The sequence below is a fragment of the Nerophis ophidion genome, linkage group LG03 (assembly GCF_033978795.1).
Source record: "Nerophis ophidion isolate RoL-2023_Sa linkage group LG03, RoL_Noph_v1.0, whole genome shotgun sequence".
NCBI classification, from domain to species: domain Eukaryota; kingdom Metazoa; phylum Chordata; class Actinopteri; order Syngnathiformes; family Syngnathidae; genus Nerophis; species Nerophis ophidion.
The window spans coordinates 34739538-34763212 of NC_084613.1; the positions used below are offsets into that span (position 1 = coordinate 34739538).

General features: G+C 39.8%; 1 protein-coding gene and 1 long non-coding RNA gene across 2 annotated transcripts; one reads left to right on the plus strand and one right to left on the minus strand.

Moving 5' to 3' along the window:
* Positions 1 to 3309: 3309 nt before the first annotated feature.
* On the minus strand, positions 3310 to 7533 carry LOC133549518 (uncharacterized). Its single transcript, XR_009806097.1, has 3 exons — positions 7382 to 7533; positions 3743 to 3859; positions 3310 to 3627 (listed from the first exon to the last, which is right to left on the minus strand). It is a non-coding gene; the product is annotated as an uncharacterized LOC133549518 (long non-coding RNA).
* A 2255-nt stretch (positions 7534 to 9788) lies between these two features.
* Positions 9789 to 15830, plus strand: LOC133548844 (trace amine-associated receptor 1-like). The gene is made up of 3 exons (XM_061893779.1): positions 9789 to 9983; positions 14656 to 15154; positions 15343 to 15830. The coding sequence occupies exons 1-3, from the start codon at positions 9789 to 9791 to the stop codon at positions 15828 to 15830; spliced, it is 1182 nt and encodes a 393-aa protein (XP_061749763.1).
* The last annotated feature ends 7845 nt before the right edge of the window (positions 15831 to 23675 follow it).

A 23675-nucleotide genomic window follows, 5' to 3' on the forward strand; every position in this document is an offset into this window, starting at 1 on the left:
CCTCTGCTCAAAAGACCTAACCTCAATCCTGACCTCATGGTAAACTATGGACTCTCACACTACTAACTAAATCCACTCGACATCCATTGCATCTGTTGCCCACATCTACGGTCTCCTCCAAGGTTTCATGTTGTTCCGATTGGGTTGAGTTTTTTCTTGGCCTGATGTGGAATCTGAGAAGAGGATGTCATTGTGGCTTGTGCAGCCCCATGAGACAATTGTGATTAGAGGCTATATAAATAAACTTTGATTGATTGATGATTGATTGAAGAGTGCAGGGCCAAGAACCGAACACTGTGGAATTCTGCATGCTACCTTAACATACTCCCAGGTCACATTGTTAAAGGGGAACATTATCACCAGACCTATGTAAGCGTCAATATATACCTTGATGGTGCAGAAAAAAGACCATCTATTTTTTTAACCGATTTCCGAACTCTAAATGGGTGAATTTTGGCGAATTAAACGCCTTTCTGTTAATCGCGCTGGAGGCGATGACGTCAGAATGTGGCGTTGCCGAGGTAACACACCCACCATTTTCATTTTCAACACATTACAAACACCGGGTCTCAGCTCTGTTATTTTCGTTTTTTTTGACTATTTTTTGGAACCTTGGAGACATCATGCCTTGACGGTGTGTTGTCGGAGGGTGTAACAACACTAACAGGGAGGGATTCAAGTTGCACCACTGGCTCGAAGATGCGAAAGTGTCTGCCGCCAGACCCCCATTGAATGTGCCAGAGTGTCTCCACATTTGACCGGCGATGCTAAGGCAGACATGGCACAGAGATGTATGGATAACCTGCAAATGTATTTGCAACGATAGTCAACGAAATCACAAAGGTGAGTTTTGTTGATGTTGACTGCCAGCTAATCGATGCTAACATGCTACGCTAATCGATGCTAACATGCTATTTACCGGCGGTGCTAAAGCAGACATGGAACAGAGATGGATGGATAACCTGTAGATGCATTTGCAACTATATTACGTTTCCTTCCACCCACATTTAATGCGAAAAAAAACACTTATCAATCGACGGATTTAAGTTGCTCCAGTGTCAAAAGATGCGAAAGTCCTGATCGTTTGGTCCGCACATTTTACCGGCGATGCTAACGCAGCTATTCGGCCATGCTATGGCTATGAATAGCGTCAATAGCTATTCGCTCAATAGCTTCAGTTTCTTCTTCAATATTTTCATACTCCAGCCATCTGTTTCAATACATGCGTAATCTGTTGAATCGCTTAAGTCGCTGAAATCCGAGTTTGAATCCGAGCTAATGTCACTATATCTTGCTGTGGTATTCCCATTGTTTGTTTACATTGGCAGCACTGTGTGACGTCACAGGGAAATGGCCAGTCTCTTCGCAGAGAGCCGAAAATAAGGCACTTTAAAGCTTTATTTAGAGATATTCCGAGACCGGTAAAATTTTGAAAAAAACTTCAAAAAATACAACAAGCCACTGGGAACTGATTTTTATTGTTTTTAACCCTTTTGAAATTGTGATAATGTTCCCCTTTAAGGAAAACAAACTGTATCCTGTCAGTAAGATAGGAGTTAAACCAAGAAAAGGCCAAGTCTGACATACCAATTCGTGTTTTGATACGTGCTACTAAAATGTTTTGATCGACGGTATCGAAAGCAGCGCTAAGATCAAGTAGCAGCAACATGGATGATGCCAGCATCCATCGTTAGCAATAGATCATTAGTAATTTTTGCGAGGGCTGTCTCTGTAGAGTGATTTGCCCTGAAACTGGACTGAAAGGGCTCACAGAGCTTGTTAGACGCTAAGTGTTCATTTAGCTGCTGTGCAACAATTTTTTGGAGGATTTTCGAGATAAAAGGAAGGTGGGAAACCGGCCGGTAGTTTACCATGAGGTCAGGATCGAGGTTAGGTCTTTTAAACAGAGGATGAATAACCGCTCAAATGAGCACTTTGAAATTTGTTATTCAAATGTTAATTGCAATAAAAGTAAAATATATTATTATTATTAAATACAACACTTCATAAATAGGTGTTATTCATCCATTTATCATTTCATTCCACATACTGATATGCTAAAGTTTGAAGTGTTGTATGTGCATACAAAGGCTTTAAATCTAAGGGTATATTTCTCTTTAGTTAAGAAGAGTTGTTCAATTTGGGGTAACAGGTTATAGTTTACATAATTTTAGCTGTTTGTAAACGCACCAAATCATTGATTTCAATATTTTGGATTTCAAAAACAAAGGTTAAAATCAGGTTTATTTGTCTTTGAATTTGTACAACATGTGATGTTTGATGCATGATTTAATACATGATTGAGTTGTTTTCATGGCCAGGTGAGGATGGCACCTTGGACACCTCGTTACTTGTGAGCAGTGACAGTAAATATTCCCCAAACTGTTCACCAAGTCTTTGTTTGCATCCTTGCTTGTGTTCTTGCTCAAACAGCCAGGCCCCAGGTTGAAGAGGTGAGAAGCTTGGAGGCTAGATGATGTGTGTGTGCGTGTGTGTGTGTGTGTGTGTGCGTGTGTGTGTGTGTGCGTGTTTGTTTGTTTATGTCACATAGCAGCCTGCGGAGGGACCTCCTCAGGACCTCCATTGACAGCACACACATACACACGCACGCACGCACGCACACATGCACGCACGCACGCACGCACGCACGCACGCACGCACACACACACACACACACAAAAGTCACACCTTTAATGGAAGGTTGTTGATCATGTCACACATGGACACAACCTCCTGTTGACATGACATCATGCGCGTGTTTGCATCATTGCATGTGACACACTAATACATAATACACACACGGGAATGGTTGTTCTTGTTTTGAACTTGTTGCAAAACAAAACATGTTTATGTTTTCAGCTTGCATTTATTTCCATTCAAACTTAAATCCTAACCTAGCGTCAATAATAAAGTGTCAATAATGTCAAAAATAAAGTGTCAAGAAAGTCAATAATAAAGTGTCAATGTCAATAATAAAGAGCTAGTAATGTCAATAATAAAGTGTCAAAAATGTCTATAATAAAGTGTTAACAATGTCAATAATAAAGTGTCAACAATGTCAACAATAAAATGTGACGTCAATATAGATTTAAAGATGCATGTTTCATAACAGCAATCATTGGAAAAAATAAACACAAAGAAACTTTTCATATTTGTCACATGTCCCGCGACATTTGTCTCTGCGTTGGAGCATTGTTGTTGTTTTAGTGTTTTTTTTTGTTTTTCTTAATTAATTCGTCCATGAAAATAATACAAAATAATACACTGATAATACAATTCCAATTCCTATTAATGCCAGGATAACACGTGTTTTCAAGAAAACTCATTTAAACTTTTATTTTTAATTTTGAACAACATTGAACATTAACATAAAAAAACAAAACAAAAAAAACTTTTCTACTTAACCAGTCTTGCTTATTATCTCTTAATCTACTATTTTAGCTGCAATCTCCTTTTGTAGGCCATAATGCGGTTGTACACATAGAACTTCAATAATTGCCATTTCCGTTTTGGAGAGCTTCTGGTCCGGCTCTCAAACATTTTTAACAGTCATTCTTTCCTGGTACAAGACCAGAAGGGATGAATCCTTTCATGTGCTTCTCGACAGCCTTTTCTGGGCAGCTTTACCTGTAAGTGACCATACAAAATATTTCCAGTTCAAATTATCATAAATCATTATACCAAGAAATTTGGTTTCATTTACTCTTTCAACTTCTTAAGCTTATAATTGCTGACAACATACCATTGGAAGAATGTCTCACTGCACGATGTCGTGATAATGCATCTGTGTCTTTTAAGGGTGTTGTCAGTCTCTTAGGTGGCGGGATGTGTTCATCCTCAGGGGTTGGTAATGCCATCTCTGTTGTGGTTTAAATGTAATAAACATTCAGTGTCATGTTTACCATAGGGCACCTTTAATCAGGCCCGGCCCTAACCAATCTGGTGCCCTAGACAAGATTTTAGGTGGCGCCCCCCCACATTGGCAGTGACAAGACTCACAAGAAACCAAATAGCTTTGTCTTTGACCTTTTTTTTTTAACTTAAAGGCCTACAGGAACCCACTACTACCCACCACACAGTCTGATAGTTTATATATCAATGATGAAATATTAACATTGCAACACATGCCAATACAGCGTTTTTAGTTTACTAAATTACAATTTTAAATTTCCCAGGAGTTTCGTCTTCGAAACGTCGTGGAATGATGACGTGTACGCAAGACGTCACAGGTTTTTAGGAAGTATGAGCACTGCGCACACACACAGCTAAATGTCGTCTGCTTTAACGGCATAATCATACAGTTTTTTGGACATCTGTGTTGCTGAATCTTTTGCAATTTGATCAAATAATATTGGAGAAGTCACAGTAGAAAGATGGAGTTAGGAGGCTTTAGCCTTTAGCCACACAAACACACCGTGATTCCTTGTTTAAAATTCCTGGAGGTGAAACTTTCCTATGGATCAGAGCGCGGTCAAGCCAACATGGATCCCAACCACATGTCAACCACTAGGTTTCGGTGAGAAAATTGTGTTTAAAAAGTCAGTTCTTACCGCAGAAAAGCTGAGCTTGTGTCGTCCATAGCTGCCGTCGACTCCCCTGAGACACTGGGCGTCAAGACACCCGTGGAGACGCCCTTCCGACTATCAGGTACTATTAAACTCACTAAAACACTAGCAACACAATAGAAATATAAGGGATTTCCCAGAATTAACCTAGTGAATGTGTCTCAAAACATTGGAATCAGTCCCAATGCAACCACGTTTTTTTTTGTTTTTTTTCTAGTCCGTTGCTATCAATATCCTCAAACACGAATCTTTCATCCTCGCTCAAATTAATGGGGAAATTGTCGTTTTCTCGGTCCGAATAGCACTTTTTGTTGGAGGCTCCCATTAGAAACAATGTGAATATGTGAGGAGCCATCAAACATGTGACGTTATCGTCTTGGACTTCCGGTAGAGGCAGGGCATTTCTCGAAAGTTGCGAACTGTATCGTGGATGTTCTCTATTAAATCCTTTCAGCAAAAATATGGCAATATCGGGAAATGATCAAGTATGACACATAGAATGGACCTGCTATCCCCGTTTAAATAAGAAAATCAAATTTCAGTAGGCCTTTAAAGAAAGCAAATCAACAATCAGAATAGTTAACAAGATTAAAAAAAAAGAATAAATAAATGAATACAAAAAATAAAAAGTGAATATATGAAATAAAATATTTGTTTACATACATAAACACAAACTAAAACGTGTCAACAATTTGCATAAAATAAATAAAAAATATAATATAAATAAGGCACTGCACAAAACAAGATATCAAACCAGTATGCCTTTAACAACTATATTACAAAAAAAGGGGGATACTACAGAGTTCTCTATTTGATCTTTTAAATATTGCATTAACTAGATTGACTTACAAATTACTGTACACCACCCCCTCATGAACCTCATATCACCTGCTACAGCCTTACTCTCCTAGTCTTTCTTGCAGCAAAGTCATCTACAACATCATCATATGACAACTGATTTGAGACCACATGATTTATGCTTATGATGGAAAGTCCACTGAGACGTTCTTGCATCATAGTAGATTCAGGTAGGTTTTATCGAGTTTGAGCTTTGAGAAGCTTCTTTCAGCAGCAGCCACTGTAACAGGAAGAGTGGAAGAGATTCTCAGAGCAACCCACATATTGGGGTAAATTTCTGCCAGCTCTTCTCCTGCAGGAAGGTCAAGAGTTCCATGTTTGTCATGTTCTTTGATGGCAATGGTGGGAAATTCTGCATTTCCATTGCAAGTTCTGTGCCATTAATGTCCAGCTGGCTGTCATGGGTCAGAGTAGTACTCAGGGTTTGGCACTGCTGTAGCAACTCTTCTTTTTGTAAGTTGTGGAAATTGAGGAGTACTCCAAACTTGTCATTCACCTCTCCAAGGCTCTGAAATCTCTCATCAAGTGAAGAGATGGCTGTATCCACTACCACATTAAAAAATGTGGTTTAAATTTTTTTTAATGCATCTTGTATGGGCTCATATGGAGACTCATAACCGAAGTGCCTTTTGGTGGTTCTCAATCGCTTTTGTTTGAGTTCAGCCTCCACATTCATTTCTTCACACATCTCCTTTAGAAACTTCAACAGTGTATCTGAAGAGAGGAGTATGTGACACCATTGAGTATTACATTCTAATAATAAAAACATATTATTCCAGGAATAAAATGAAATGATATAATATAGACGAAAAACCAAATAGATATATGTATGATATGCAAATTAGATTAGATTCAATTTATTGTCATCATTACAGTGAAATGCTGAATAGCAGAATGCAAAGTAACAGTATAATATATTATATGAGAATGTTATGTTATGATTATCTTTAACCGAATCACAGCAGTGCTCAAATTAAAAAACAACATTCCCTCTCATGTGATATTGCTTAATTAATATTAATGATGTGCACTTTAACAACCAGGATTACAACTATACGTAATAAATAAAGGGGTGGAAAAGTGACTATTACCTGCAGGGCAAACAATAGCTAACCAGAAGGCAATAACAATGTAAACAAAAAACACCTGCTTAAAAGATCTAAAACAAATGTCCCTGAGAAATGTAAGGTAGGAGTACTGTAATTACCTAACGTTACATTATTATTTTCCATAACAATTTAGCCCCCTCCACAATATTAACCCGACGTTAAAACAGAACTAGCTATTTATCGATTAGCAATTGCCGAATCATGTAACATTAGCTTAATGCTAAAAAGCCAGGTTACTATCACATTCTGTAACAGACAAATCATTTCATGTAAGCTAACGTTATTTACCTCTGTCTTTTTATCGTTTCTCCTCCTCTTCTTTTCTCTTATTTCTTCCCTGGGCACCTGACATTTTTGGCCGTTTTGACATCATTAATTGATTTTTTGATGTGGTGACACCCAAAAAGAGTCATGATACGGGAAGGGAGGGAGCGCACCGTGCGGGGGGAGAGGGGGGGCGGGGTGGTGGGGTGGGGGGGCGTAATGTTGTAACAAATAATATTTCTATTAAATAGACTTTACTTTGCATTTTAATTAACGTGGGATTAGTTTTTGTATTTAGAAATAATAGTAACAACTTTTTTTTTTCTCTCCAACATTTGTGGCACTGGCGTGGCGCCCCCTGATGGGCGGCGCCCTTAGCATTTGCTTATATGGCCAATGCCACGGGCCAGCCCTGCCTTTAATAAACCAGAAAAATAAGTATTAATTTCCCCTTGTCAGGACATGGATAGTGTCCTTCCTCTCTGGTGAGAACTTCCTCTTCAGTTTGCACAACACATTCTGTGGTGCACATAACATATTAAGCTTATAATTGAGTTAAAACCAGAAAAAATAGTATTAACTTACCTTTGTCAGGACATGGATAGTGTCCTTCCTCTCTGGTAATATCTTCATCTTCAGTTTGCACATTCTGTGGTACACATAACATGTTAAGCTTGTCACGCCTGTAAATCTGGTTTTATGTTTGATCATGTTTTGTTTTGTTTTCTGGACTCTTGTTCCGTTGTTTCACTTCCTGGTTTGTTTTGTTACCATAGCTACTCATTAGTTTCCACCTGTTTCCCCTGGTCACGCCCCGATCATCAGCCTCTCACACCTGTTTCTAGTTACCACGGCCACTATTTATGTCACTTGCTTTCTGTTTATCGTTCTGGGATTTTTGCATTCTACCTCATGCCTGCATTTCTCGTACAAACCTTCACACCTTGCCACTCTGCTAAACCTTTGGACCACGCCACGTAAGATCCGTGTATTTTTTCGCTTAAGTGCAAGTTTTTGGTTTATTGAGTATCTTTGTTAGCATCTTTTGTTTATCTATAGATAGCCGTGCCATTGTGCTGTTTCTGTTAAAGTTTTAGTATAGAATAATAGCCACCACCGAGCGCGTTCCTTGTTTTGCTTTTTTGTATTTTAGTAAAAAACAAAATGTACTTACATTCATGCCTGACTCGTCCCACATCATCCTTGCATCGAGGAAGCACAAACAACCACAGTTCCGGCATGACAGAAAAATCCCAGCTCGAGGGCTTCCTCGCAAATGATGTGGAATAAATATTCCTCACGGAAGCGGACAAGCAGGAGATGTTCCTTTGGTTCGTCGTGACGCCCAGCCATGGGCGTATGAAGAGGATGACGAAAAGGAGTTGGCGGATGAAGACCTGCCTCCCGGTGCCATGTTCGCGTGGAGCCAACTTTTGGCGAAAATGGCGGATGCAGAGGACCGCTTCGGCCCCCACTCGCAGGCCACCCGGACGTCCTCGCCAGCACCTGGCTCATCGCGCGTTGACGACACGCCGCCTGGGACGCGAGCGCACTGACGGCGGCCGGGAGCAGCGCACAAGCATGCGCAGAAGAAGGGCAGGACTTGCCCCTCAACACTGACTGACAGGCTCGCCCCGTGCGACTTTTTCTCCCCTCCCAAGACACAAAAATTTTTTTTTTTCTGCAGAGAATCAAAATAGATCCAATGTTCATGTCACGCCCCCCAGAACTCAAGCACCCCCAAGCCACAGGGGGGGAGGGGGGTTGGTTCTGCCCAGGGCGATTCAAAGCCACAGCCTCCAGCCCGTCCGCCACCTCCAGTTTTTCAGCCTGTCAAGCCACAGCGGCCTACACGACCTTCCCCACCTCCAGTTTTTTGGCCGGTTAAGCCGCAGCTTCCAGCAGCCTACGCCACGCCGTGCTACTGTGCCTGCACCATGCCAAGCTCCAGTGCCAACTCCACGCCGAGCTCCAACGCCGTCCCCACGCCGAGCTCCAACGCCGTCATCACGCCGAGCTTCATCGCCTGCTACGTTGACGACACGTCCGCCGCCTTGTCAGCCGCGGATGTGGATACTACGTGGGCGTCCACCACGCCAAAGATGCCGTCCTCGTCGGCCACGGTTGTGGTCTTTACGTGGTCGTCCACCACGCCAAGAGGGTCGGCCACGGATATGGCCGTTCCTGGGTCGCCCACATTTGACCTCCACGCGTCGCCGCCACCGGACTCTGCCCCGTTGGATATGGGGACACGTGGTTTGGCGATCCACCGCCATGTCCCCCTCTAGCCCTCCCATGACTCTGGATAATTGTGGGACATCTGGAAGCTGTCCTTAATGGGGTGGGGGGGGCCTCTGTCACGCCTATAAATCTGATTTTATGTTTGTTATGTTTTCTGGACTCTTGTTCAGTTTTTTTACTTCCTGGTTTGTTTTGTTACCATAGCTACTCATTAGTTTCCAACTGTTTCCCCTGGTCACGCCCCGATCATCAGCCTCTCACAACTGTTTCTAGTTACCACGGCCACTATTTATGTCACTTGCTTTCTGTTCATCGTTGTAGGATTTTTGCATTCTGCCTCATGCCTGCATTTCTCGTACAATATATATGTATATATATATCAAATAATAAACATCACTAATAAACAATAGAATGGTATCTGTCAAAAACCAAGAGTGTGTATGGTGTAAGACTATGTGAAATATTTAATTGGAACGTTTTACCGTAAGTGTAGGAGGTGTGTGTTGAGAGGCACGGTGCTGTCAGACAAAGGCATGGCAGTCAGGGTTGTCCAGGGGCGAAAGCGTGTTTGAGAGGCAGGAGCGAAGCACGAGGAAGACAGGGAAGATCCGGGAGCACAAGACGCACAGCTTGACTCGAGGATGCACACAGGGAAGGTACAGCTGACTATATTCCGGCACCGGCATGCCGAGTTGTGCAGGCTTATGAAGGCAGGTCCTTCATTACGAGCAGGTGTGGTGATTGCCGGTGAATGATTACAGCTGGCAGCTGCTGCAGGGCAGAGACGCGATCGTCGGAGGCGTGGAAGCAGCAGCGGACGTCGTCTGAGACGTGGAAGCAGCAGCGGACGTCGTCTGAGGCGCTGAAGCTAGTGCTGAAGGCCGAGGTGCAGAGGCCAGGGCCAGCCTGGGAGCTGGTGGAGAGGCGGGGGCCAGCCTGGGAGATGGTGCTAGCTCAGGGACTAGCCTGGGGACTGGCGCTAGCTCAGGGGATAGCCTGGGGACTGGTGCTAGCTCGGGGGCTAGCCTGGGGACTAGTGCTAGCTCGGGGGCTAGCCTGGGGACTGGTGCTAACTTGAGGGCTAGCCAAGGGACTGGTAGTTGCGGCTGGGAAAAACAGAAGACAGGTGGTATTTGTCTGGCAGGGGGTAGCGTGTCTGGGTGCAGCTGTTCTACCACATCAGCATACCCACTAGTGCTAAAATGGAAGATTGATGGTATTGGTCTGGCAGGGGGTAGCCTGTCTGGATGCAGCTGCGGAACCACATCAGAACAGCCACCAGTACAATCCCATCCTCCGAACGCGGATGCCGGACGCTTCCAGCTGACTGAGGAACAGGTGGGTGGCCAGGCGGCGGGTAAATTCCTCCTTCCCCGTATTAAAGTTAAACAGTCCCTCGAAGGAGTGTTGAGGAGTGCTAGAAAAATTGTCCAGGGTGGAGGTAAAAGAAAAAGTCATCCTGAGAGGGGCACAAAGGAAGAACGGAATGGAAAAAAAATAAAAATGTCACAGGGGGCGGGGCTAAAGTCACTGTGGGTGGAGCTAAAGAAAAAATGTTCCGTCGGGTCCTTATATCAAATTTGGCCGGAATATACTGTTATGGTTTGCAAGAAGAGATGAGGGCAGACTGACACCAGGAGCAGTAAAGTTCAATGATTTATTATATATATATATATATATATATATATATATATATATATATATATATATGTGAAGTATTTAATTGGAATGTTTTACCGTAAGTGTTGGAGGTGTGTGTTGAGAGGTGCGGTGCTGTCAGACAAGGGCAACGTAGGCAGGGTTGTCCAGGGGCGGAAGCATGGTTGAGAGGCAGGAGCGAAGCACGAGGAAGACAGGGAAGATCCGGGAGCACAAGACGCACAGCTTGACTCGGGGATGCACACAGGGGGGTTACAGCTGACTATATTCCGGCACCGGCATGCCAAGTTGTGCAGGCTTATGAAGGCAGGTCCTTCATTACGGGCAGGTGGGGTGATTGCCGGTGAATGATTACAACTGGCGTTTTTTGCAGGGCGGAGACGCGCACGGCGCGTCCCTGGATGTGCGCGGCCGTGGGCGTGCAGAACGCAAGGATGAGGGCGCATTCCAATGCGCCCTGGCCGTGACACAAGTTTTATTAAAAACACAAATAAAACTTCAAAATGATTTCCATTGTAGAAAAAACATGATTTTAGGTATAAATTGAATGTGCATATGAAAGCAACACAAGTGTGAAGTATAATGGGTGAAACAAAATGATAACATGAACTTAAAACAATAAATGGGAAAATTCTGCAAGATCCCACCTTATGGATATGAACAATTTAAAGAAAAGCCAGAATTTTGAAAAATGGCAGATGGTGGCCAAAAAGACGCAACTGCACTTTTGGATGCCACCTTACTGTGGTAGAGGAGTTTGACTGTCCCAATGATCCTGTGAGCAATGTTTTCAGGGGGCTTTCATGCCACCTGTTAGGGTCTTCCAAGACAAACAGGTCCTAGGTGAGGGATCAGACAAAGAGCAGCTTGAAGACTTCTGTGGAACTACAACAAAATAGACTCAGATTTTCCTCGCCCGGACGCTGGTCACCGGGTCCCGCCTCTGGAGCCAGGCCCGGAGTTGGGGTAGGATGGCAAGTGCCTGGTGGCCGGGCACAGCCCGAAGGGGCAACGTGGGTCACCCCTCCAATGGACTCACCACTCATGGGAGGGGCCATAGAGGTTGGGTGCATTGTGAGCTGGGTGGCAGCTGAAGGTAGGGCACTTGGCGGTAGGGCTGCGAATCTTTTGGTGTCCCACGATTCGATTCAATATCGATTCTTGGGGTCACGATTCCATTCAAAATCGATTTTTTTTTCAATTCAACACGATTCTCGATTCAAAAGATTTTTTTCCCGATTTAAAAGGATTCTCTATTCATTCAATCCATATGATTTCAGCAGGATCTATCCCAGTCTGCTGACATGTAGATTTTTGTAAAAAGCTTTTATAATTTTAAAGGACAATGTTTTATCAACTGATTGAATTTGTTTTAACTATTAAACGAACCAAAAATATGACTTATTTTATTTTTGTGAAAATATTGGACACGGTGTGTTGTCAAGCTTATAAGATGCGATGCAAGTGTAAGCCACTGTGACACTATTGTTCTTTTTTTAAATTTTTATAAATGTCTAATGATAATGTCAATGAGGGATGTTTAATCACTGCTATGCTGAAATTATAAGTAATATTGATACTGTTGTGGATAATATTCATTTTTGGTTCACTATTTTTGGTTTGTTCTGTGTCGTGTTTGTGTCTCCTCTCAATTGCTCTGTTTATTGCAGTTCTGAGTGTTGCTGGGTCAGGTTTGGTTTTGGAATTGAATTGCATTGTTATGGTATTGCTGTGTATTGTTTTGTTGGATTGATTTAAAAATAAATAAATAAATAAAAAAAAAAAAAAAAAAAGTGAATCGGTTCTGAATCGCACAACGTGAGAATCGCGATTCAAATTCAAATACATTTTTTCCCACACCCCTACTTGGCGGTCTGATCTTCAGCTACATAAGCTAGCCTCTGCTGGGTGGTGGGGCTCTCTCTTCGAGATAGGGTGAGAAGATCTGCTACCCGGGTGGAGCTCAATGTAAAGCCGCTGCTCCTCCACATCGAGAGGAGCCAGATGAGGTGGTTCGGGCATCTGGTCAGGATGCCACCTGGGCACGTCCAACCGGTAGGAGGCCTTGGAGAAGACCCAGTGAACGTTGGGAGGACTAATGTACATCCAAACATGACATGACAATCAACAATGTTCCCACAAAAAATAATAAAAACAACTGAAACATTCTTGATTGCTAAAACAATGTAGATGTGGGAAGTATCGCTCAAAGGAAGACATGAAACTGATACAGGAAAATACCAAAAAAAGAGAAAAAAACACCAAAAATAGGAGCACAAGACAAGAACTAAAACACTACACACAGGAAAACACCAAAACACTCAAAATAAGTCACAGTGTGATGTGAAAGGTCATGACAGTAGACCTACTTTGAGACAATAGCTATAGTGATGCATGGTTGGTTATAGTTTAAATGCACATCCAACAATTGTGACAACTTTTTACTGTCAACTGAGTTTTGTTTTTTAATGATTTCTGCTGGTAGTGTGCCTCTGGATTTTTTCAACGGAAAAAATGTGACTTGACTCAAAAAAGGTTGAAAAACACTGTACTAAAGGACATATTTATTAGGAGCCTGAGCAGAAATATGTTGTACAATAATTTATTATAAAACATAAAATATTTACATGCTATGTTTGTCACAGGACTGCGATGAGGTGGCGACTTGTCCAGCGTGTACCCACCTTCCACCCGGTTGTAGCTGAGATAGGCTCCAGCACCTGCCGCGACCCCAAAGGGAATAAGCGATAGAAAATGGATGGATGGATGGGTATGTCACAGGAGTGTTTTTTTTTTTTATAGGTAATACCTGTATGACACGAAAAACCCACAGGTAATGTAAAAAACATTGTGTTTACCTTTTGATATCAATGAAAAACACAACGCAGTTTGGTCAATGAAGATAAAGTCTAATAAACAGCGTTGTTCTTCTCCAACATCACCTCCTAGTGGTTGAGTACAACAATTTGGCCCAAAAAAATAAACGGGTGCGATACATCCTGCATAAAAGACACAATCTTCACAGCCTGCGTTCAGTTCGATGAGATGACAAAACAGTTAGCTCGTAGTGATGTTACTGCAACACTGACAAAGTTGGCAGTTAAATCAAGGACGTGAGCATCCCAGTAAACAAACTAAAGACTTTGTAAACAAGTTGTGGCAATGTTCACGACACATCGCCTGCCACATTGGATGGGAGGATTCTGTAGAGACTTTAGCCGCACTCACTCACTCCGGATGCTTTATCGCATTAAGGACCTGTTTGTTGCAGCCTATTGCAACTTTTCAAGCCACAACCAACTTAAATTGTCATGTGATAATTATAATCTCTATCATATGTCAAATGGATATTTTTTTCTAGTGCAAATCAAGTTGTTTTCAATATGTACAAGTTGGACTGTGATCTTGGTTTTAAAGGAAGGAGACTGTTTTAGCGGAAATACTCTTCATTCACTGAGTTTTAGTGTTAAAAAAATTATATTTTGCTATTTTCTTGTTGGAATGGGTTGGTGTTAGCTCTCAAGTAATTGTTTTTATATGAAATTATTCATGACCTTTGCTGGTCTCTGATTGTTCTTTGGTGATCTTTTTTTACTCCTACTTGGCTTAAACTTCTGCCTGTCAATTGACTGTCTTATTGTGAATTTAAAACATGTCTCCATACACAGTAAAAGTTGTTGGACAGAACCACCGAGTTGGTCTAATTAACAGACACTTTGGGGATAGTCATAGAATCAGACTGAGTACTTTTCAAGTATGTTGACGCGTGTTTCTGCATTCTGTTTCAATGTTAACGTTGTCAGGAAAGTGTTCATTATCCGTGTCTCATGAAAGCTGTTTTACTTGTTGCGTCTGATTGGTCAGCCAGAGATATCTGTCACCGAAGACGTGGTATATTTAGAGGAGGGGCGTGAGTACTGAGTATTGTTGTGTAACATATAACCCTTGGATTTTTATAGGCAGGTGCTTTTGGAAGCATGGCCAGAGCCAACAGGACTGATGTAGACATACATCCTTGCTATCAAGTCAATCATTCCTCTTATGTGTTCACAAGTGAGCCTTCCATCGTGTGTGTTTCTCTCTACACGTTCCTCGCGTTATTGTCTGTCGTCACAATCTTTGGAAACCTTCTAGTGATAATCACCATTTTTTACTTCAAACAGCTTCACAATCCTACAAACTACCTGATTCTTTCGCTGGCTGTGGCTGATGTGCTTGTGGGGATCCTTGTTTTCCCGCTCAGCATGGCCTTTTCTCTCAGCTCGTGTATTTACCATGAGGACCTGCTGTGCAAAATCCGAGGCAGTTTGGACATATCGCTGAGCACTTGCTCTATTCTGAACCTTTGTTGCATTTCCACCGACCGATATTATGCCGTGTGTCAGCCTCTGACGTACCGCACAAAAATGAATTACTGTGTTGTTAGCATCATGATTTTGATGAACTGGGGGTTGTCTGAACGTGAGTGTGAATGTTGTCTGTCTATCTGTGTTGGCCCTGCGATGAAGTGGCGACTTGTCCAGGGTATACCCTGCCTTCCGCCCGATTGTAGCTGAGATAGGCGCCAGCGCCCCCCGCGACCCCGAAAGGGAATAAGCGGTAGAAAATGGATGGATGGATGGATGGATGGGGGTTGTCTGCTCTGATCTCTATCGGTGTCTTGGCTGCTGGCTTGCAGAGTGACAACTGCCAGGAAAAGTGTTTAGTTGATGTTCTGATGGCTAACACTATCGGGCCTTTGTTATCGTTCTACTTACCTGTGGTCATCATGCTTTGTATCTACCTGAAGATTTTGTTGGTTGCATTGAAGCATGCTCGCAGCATTCAGACCTCCACCAAGCCCGGCCTGCTTGTCAGCAAGGTTGAGAGAAAAGCCACCAAAACCCTCGCTACAGTTTTGGTAGTCTTTCTGATCTGCTGGAGTCCATTTTTTCTTTGTATCACCTTTCTGCCTTTTAGCCATCTTTCCGTGCCAGTTGAAGTAATTGAGACGCTGAACTGGCTGACTTTGTCCAACTCCATGCTCAATCCGTTCATCTACGCTTTCTTTTACAGCTGGTTTCGGTCTGGATTCAGACTCATTATATCGGGAAAAATCTTCTTGCGTGATTATACTAATTCAGCATTGCTTTGATGTGTGCGGACTGAGTGACACTGTCTACTTTGAAATTATCAGCAAACAGCAGGCCAGATGCCGATGTTATGAATTTGAAAATGAAACCAATATTTTCTGCCCTTTGTTTTTTAACAAAAAAAATCAAGCTTGCTGACAGTTCTTATCAACTTGACACTCTTCCTGATCCTAAATATCTGAAGGCTAGAAGGAATTAAGTAATCCACAACAACATCATTTGCTTTTTCACGCTATCTTCAATAGTATCAAGAAATATAGTCCATTTATTCATCATTATTGGTGAATCGATAGCCAATAATTATTCATGAAATATACTTCGATCAATTCCTTTGCATTTTCAAACTTATTGTATTGGCAATGCATTATTCATTCTCTTTTTAGTCATATTATTCACCTAAATGTTGTACTTACTTTATATTTTGACATCTTTTGTTTTCTTCTGTAAATCAATGTTGTGATTAAATTACCATAATAAACATGGCACAAAAAGTAAAAACATTTGTCTTGTGTCTCTAACAATGACCGTAACAATAACAAAAAGAAACAATAATCATGGGATAGCTGACATTACAAGTTTAAACAGAATGGTACAAAATGGTTCATGAGAGAGCGCACGTGCCCAAAGGTGGGATGTGGAATCGGAGAATGACACAAAGCATCGTTTCACAATATTGTAAATCCAATGTTTTGTAATGTGTGTTCTTGTATAATCATCGTGTCCTCCCAAGACTCCTGATTGCACAAAGAACCGTTATATTTCATGAAACAAGCCTCTGCTTGGACACATGACCAACTTATAGTACTCAAGCAATACAGCACAGGAGTGTGTGTGTTTTTACCTATTATTGTAGGTTAATGTGTGTTTTTTTTTAACCTATTATTGTATGTCAATGTGTGTTTTTAACCGTTATTGTATGTCAAAGTGTGTGTTTTTACCTAATAATATATGTCAATGTGTGTGTTTTTACTTAATAATGTATGTCAATGTGTGTGTTTTTTTACCTATTAATATTTGTTAATGTATGTGTCTATACCTATTAATATATGTTGACGTGTGTGTTTTGCCTATTTATATATGTTAATGTGTGTTTTTACCTCCAATTATATGTCAATATGTGTTTTCACCTATCAATATATGTCAATGTGTGTATTTTTTTTTTTTACCATATAATGCATGTCAATTGTGTGTTTTTACCTATTAATATATGTCAGTGTGTGTTTTTCCCTATTATTGTATGTCAATGTGTGTGTTTTTCCCTATTATTGTATGTCAGTGTGTGTGTTTTTACCCATTATTGTATGTCAGTGTGTGTTTTTACCTAATAATACATGTCAATGTGTGTTTTTACCTAATAATGTGTATGTTTATAACTATTAATATATGTTAATGTGTGTGTTTTTACCTATTAATATATGTTAAAGTGTGTGTTTTTACCTATTAATATATGTCGATGTTTGTGTTTTTACCTATTATTATATGTCAATGTGTGTATTTTTTTTTACCATATAATGTAGGTCAATTTGTGTTTTTACCTATTATTGTATGTCAATGTGTGTGTTTTTACCTGTTATTGTATGTCAATGTGTTTGTTTTTACCTGATAATGTATGTCAATGTTTGTGTTTTTACCTATTAATGTATGTGTTTATACCTATTAATATTTTAATGTGTGTGTTTTTACCTATTAATATATGTCAATGTTTTTACCTATTAATGTATGTGTTTATACCTATTAATATTTTAATGTGTGTGTTTTTACCTATTAATATATGTCAATGTTTGTGTTTTTACCTATTAATGTATGTGTTTATACCTATTAATATTTCAATGTGTGTGTTTTTACCTATTAATGTATGTCAATGTTTGTGTTTTTACCTATTAATGTATGTGTTTATACCTATTAATATTTTAATGTGTGTGTTTTTACCTATTACTATTTGTCAATGTTTTTACCTATTAATGTATGTGTTTATACCTATTAATATTTTAATGTGTGTGTTTTTACCTATTAATATATGTCAATGTTTGTGTTTTTACCTATTAATATAGGTCAATGTGGGACGGCGTGGCGCAGTGGTAGAGTGGCCGTGCGCAACCCGAGGGTCCCTGGTTCAAATCCCACCTAGTACCAACTTCGTCACGTCCGTTGTGTCCTGAGCAAGACACTTCGCCCTTGCTCCTGATGAGTGCTGGTTGGCGCCTTGCATGGCAGCTCCCTCCATCAGTGTGTGAATGTGTGTGTGAATGGGTAAATGTGGAAGTAGTGTCAAAGCGTTTTGAGTACCTTGAAGGTAGAAAAGCGCTATGCAAGTACAACCCATTTATTTATTTAATGTGTGTTTTTACCTACTATTATATGTCAATGTGTGTATTTTTCACCGTCGAGTGTATGCCAATATGTGTTTTTATCTATTAATATATGTGTGTATGTCCATCCATGAACATGTGGGTTTTTCACCCATTAAAAGTTAGTGCGTGCATTTTAACCTACCATATGTTAATGTGTGTATGTTCACCTATTATATGTCAATGTGTGTATTTTGACCTATTATTACTGGAATACATTGAGCACTCAGTTGGATTGCCACTCCACTTTCCCATGTGACTAGGTGTATTTTTTTGTTTATGTTTATCTACAGCAGTAGTGGTCTGCATATCAACACAATGACCTCCTGTCAAAAAACACTTTGAAATAATTTACATAACATTACTACATGTGTAAAAGTGTATTACACATCAATTTTCCCCATTTCTATTCCAATATGATTTCTTTCCATGCACTTGTACCATTTCTCCACCAAGTGCTGGTGATTACTGTGCCAATCAAACTCAAATAAAAACGGTGGCTAATCGAACACCAGAAGATTTATTTTGAAAAGAAAATGTTTTTGCTGTGATGAGCACTGACAACCAAAAAGGACAGTTTGCAGTGATATTGTTATGGTTTCCAGAGGGGTGACGGTAACTGACACCAGGGGTAAGTAATGTCCAAAGACTTATTTTATATATACTGTATATAGACCATATATATAATACTAAAACAATAATAATATAAACTAGGGAAATGGAGTGTGAACAAGATCCAAGAGTGTGTATGGTGTAAGGCTATGTGCAGGATTTACCTGGAGGGTTTTTACCGTAAATGTTGGAGGTGCGTGTTTAGAGGAGTGGTGCTGTCCAACAAGGGTAAGGCAGGCAGGGTTGTCCAGGGGCGGAAGCAGGGTCGAGAGGCAGGAGCGAGTCGTCGTAGACTGGGGGCAAGCGAGGAGTCGAAAACCAGGAAGCACGAGGGAGGTAGGCAAGATCCAGGAGCACACGACACACAGCGTGACTCGGGATGCACACAGGGAACTGCGTGGTGAGGGAGTACACGACAATAAACGCATGGAAAGCACAGAGATCAGCACAGAGAGAGATAGCATAAAGATTGTGTCGGTTTACGGTACAGAAGACTATATTCTGGCGCCTGATGGCAAGTTAGGCTTATGAAGGCAGCTCCTTCATACACGCAGGTGTGCTGATTGCCGTTGAATGATTGCAGCTGGTGGCTGCTGCAGGGTGGGTCCCTGGATGTGTACAGAAGAAATTACCAATACAATAGATAGTAAGAAATGTACGGCAGCAGTGTTCATGGATCTAACTAAAGTATTTGACACAATTAATCACAATATTTTAATCAAAAAACTAGAACGATATGCATTGGCGTTGCTAGGCCCATTTTAGGGGGGCTCTAGCCCCCCTAAAATATTCTTAAGCCCCCCTAAATAATTTGGCATTATATTTTATTTCATTTGTAGTTCTTTTCTTTTTTTTAAAAATACATGCCGAAATATTCATTTTAAAGTGGCCCGAATAAAAGTTTAAATAAATAATCATATAACCTGTCATTATTCACTCAGTTTCCCCTCACTTCATATCGTAAGGCAGCGAGCCTCTTTCGTGCGTCGGTATCCAATCCATTCCACTTGTTCATATAGAAAATGCCCACATCACTTAAAACCAGTCCACATTTTCTTTGCAACCTTGCTTGCCGTCCTGTGGTGTGCAGCTTAGAAGCACATTGCGCTGCAGATCAAGAAGTGAACGGATGCAAAATGAACATCATAAACTTTTTTCAAGAAAGTAAGTATACATCACTGCTTGTAGTAAAATGTATTAGCTCCACTTTACACCAGGTCTGTGTTTGACAAATAAAAACCTGTCAACATCTGTGCACGTCGTACATTAGTTGTTTTGCAGGCAAAAATTACATTATGCTCTAAAAAAATGCAGCTACTTAGTTAGCTAGTTAGCCTGAAATGCATCATGAAGGTCTTGGTTATTTATAAACTTAAATATGCACTCTTTTTTACCATAAGCTATCTTTGGGGTTACTTCCTTCTGGAGCAACAGCTGTGTTTCTCACTTTACACATGGAGGGGAACAGGATCTGAGATCATTCATGTATGACTATTATCAGTAGATAATAATAATAATCACTCCACAACCCCTATTGACCTATAGGACTCAGGGCAGAGGAGCACAGAAAGTGAGAGGGGAGAGGCCTCTACTGGAAGGTGAGTAGGAGAATAATGATAACTATTAATAAATATTTAAACATTTTTATTATTTATTTTTTTGGAATGGCTTATCGATAAGCCATTTGTTTTATTTATTTCTGTGTGGATCATGTTGACTATAGGTCCTCCTAATTGTCAATCATTCTGGTGATGTTATGTACGGACATATATATATATATATATATATGTATATATATATATATATATATATATATATATATATATATATATATATATATACATAAATATATATATATATATATATATATATATATATATATATATATATATATATATATATATATATATATATATATGTATATATATAAAATACATTGTATTTGCAATCTATTTTACATTTGATTCCAAATCTCAAAGTGCTACAGAATTACAACCATTGGCATTGTTAGGCCTATTTTGGCGTCGTAATAAGTAAAAATGAAAAAATGGCTAATCGATAAGCCATTTGTTTTATTTGATGTATATATATATATATATATATATATATATATATATATATATACAGTATATATACACATATATATATATACGTATATACACACACACACACACACATACATATATATATATATATATATATATATATATATATATATATATATATATATGTCCTCACAAAACATCACCAGAATGATTGACAATTAGGAGGACCAATAGTCAACATGATCCACAACATCCTCCAGTATACCTTTGAGTCTTTCATATATATATATATATATATATATATATATATATATATATATATATATATATATATATATATATATATATATATATATATATATATATATATATATATAAGAGAAAAACCCAGACACCAACTTAGTAGTCATTTTTCTCCTGCGTGGACTTCCGTCTTCCTTTACAATGAGTGAACCTTGTGTGTGCAATTGTAAATAATTGAGTTTTTAAGTTTTGTGTTTCTTGTAGAATCTATATAAAGCAATATACATTAGCCTATTGTTAAAGTAATGAAAACAACATCATTAAATATATTTGTTTTATTATATTGTTGCATTAATAGCTGTTGTATTATAATAGTATGGCTTGTTAAACATTTCACAGTACAGTACATATTCCGTACAATTGACCACTAAATTGTAACACCTAAATATGTTTTTCAAGTTGTTTAAGTCAGGGTCCACGTTAATCAATTCATGGTACAAATATATACTATCAGCTTAATACAGTCATCACACAGGTTAATCATCAGAGTATATACATAGACATATTTAAAAAAGTACATTATTTACAATCTGGGGGGTGGGATGAGGAGGGTTTGGTTGATATCAGCACTTCAGTCATCAACAATTGCATCATCAGAGAAATGGACATTGAAACAGTGTAGGTCTGACTTAGTAAGATATGTACAGCGAGCAGAGAACATAGTGAGTTCAGATACCACAAGAACAAGTATATACATTAGAAATACATTTGATTATTTACATTTGGCTATTTACAATCCGGGGAGATGGGATGTGAAGGGGTGGGGGGGGGGGGTGTTAGTAAAGGGTTGAAGATACCTGGAGGTGTTGTTTTACAGCGGTTTTGAAGGAAGATAGAGATACACTTCCTTTTACACCTGTTGGGAGTGCATTCCATAATGATGTGGCATAGAAAGAGAATGAGTTAAGACCTTTGTTAGATAGGAATCTGGGTTTGACGTGGTTTGTGGAGCTCCCCCTGGTGTTGTGGTTATTTCGGTCATTTAAGGAAGTAATTTGACATGTACTTCGGTATCAGGGAGGTGTAGAGGATTTTATAGACTACGCTCAGTGCAAGTCGTTTTACTCTGTCCTCCACCCTGAGCCAGCCCACTTTGGAGAAGTGGGTTGGAGTGAGGTGTGATCTGGGGTGGAGGTCTAAAAGTAACCTGACTAGTTTGTTCTGGGATGTTTGGAGACTAGATTTGAGGGTTTTGGAGGTGCTGGGGTACCAGGAGGTGCAAGCGTAATCGAAAAAGGGTTGAACGAGAGTTACCGCTGGGATCTTCAAGGTGCTTTTGTTGACCAGAGAGGAGATTCTGTAGAGAAATCTCGTTCTTTGGTTGACCTTTTTCATTACCTTGGTTGCCGTTTTTCACAGGAAAGATTAGCCTCTAGAATGGAACCTAGGTAGGTGATCTCATCTTTCCTGGTGATAACAATGTCACCCACTTTTATAGTGAAGTCACTGACCTTCTTAAGGTTGATGTGGGACCCAAATAGGATGGATTCCGTTTTACCTAAGTGTATGGATAGCTTGTTGTCATCGAGCCAGGTGCCAATACTAAGGAGTTCAGCACTGAGGATTTGTTCCACCTGTGACTTGTCCTTGCCGAATGCCCGCACGGCGGAATCATTCGCAAACAGGAACAATTCACAGTCACATGCTAATTGGCATGTCATTTACGTATATTAGGAACAGTAAAGGCCCTAATATACTGCCTTGGGGGACTCCACAGCTTACTGAGAGGGGAGGGGGGGGGGGGGCACGGTGCCGTTCACCTCTACCACCTGTTTCCTCCCCTCCAAGTAAGATTGCATCCAGCTCGATGAGGTTTTATCGGATCCGATTGCTCTGAGCTTATCTAACAGTATAGCGTGGTGAACGGTATCAAAGGCCTTCTGATTGTCCAGCATGACTTAGTCTTTCTTATTTACAGTATATATAAACGTTTTTCATTTCTATTCTGACTTCCATATGTATTTAATTTCTTTAACGGGTTGCCATAATATATATATATATATATATATATATATATATATATGTATATATATATATATATATATATATATATATATATATATATATATATATATATGTGTGTATATATATCTATATCTATATATCTATCCATCTATCTATATATATATATATATATATATATATATATATATATATATAGATAGATAGATAGATATATAGATATAGATATATATATACAGTGGGGCATAAAAGTATTTAGTCAGCCACCGATTGTGCAAGTTCTCCCACTTTTTATTTTTTTATTTTTATTAAATCAACACAAAAACACACAAAATACACTTTCCATCAGTGCATCAACCCCCCAAAGAAAACCCCTCCCTCCCCCATTCACACCCAGCCACACCCACTCACACAAAAAAGGGTTGTTTCTTTCTGCTACCAAAATGCTGGTTCCCACAACATATATAACACAGTCTGCAAGGGACATAGTCCCTGAAACACACATGATTGTGTGTGTCGCCGGTCCACTAACACTATCATTAATTACTATTTTTTATGTAATTGTTTTATATGATTT

Excerpts from the sequence above, each read along its gene's own strand:
- LOC133548844 (XM_061893779.1), top strand. The coding sequence starts at position 9,789 with ATGATTACAGCTGGCAGCTGCTGCAGGGCAGAGACGCGATCGTCGGAG. Across the intron at positions 9,984-14,655 it reads GGGGGCCAGCCTGGGAGATG|GCAGGTGCTTTTGGAAGCAT; the intron begins GTGCTAGCTCAG and ends GGATTTTTATAG. Across the intron at positions 15,155-15,342 it reads GATGAACTGGGGGTTGTCTG|TCTCTATCGGTGTCTTGGCT; the intron begins AACGTGAGTGTG and ends TGTCTGCTCTGA.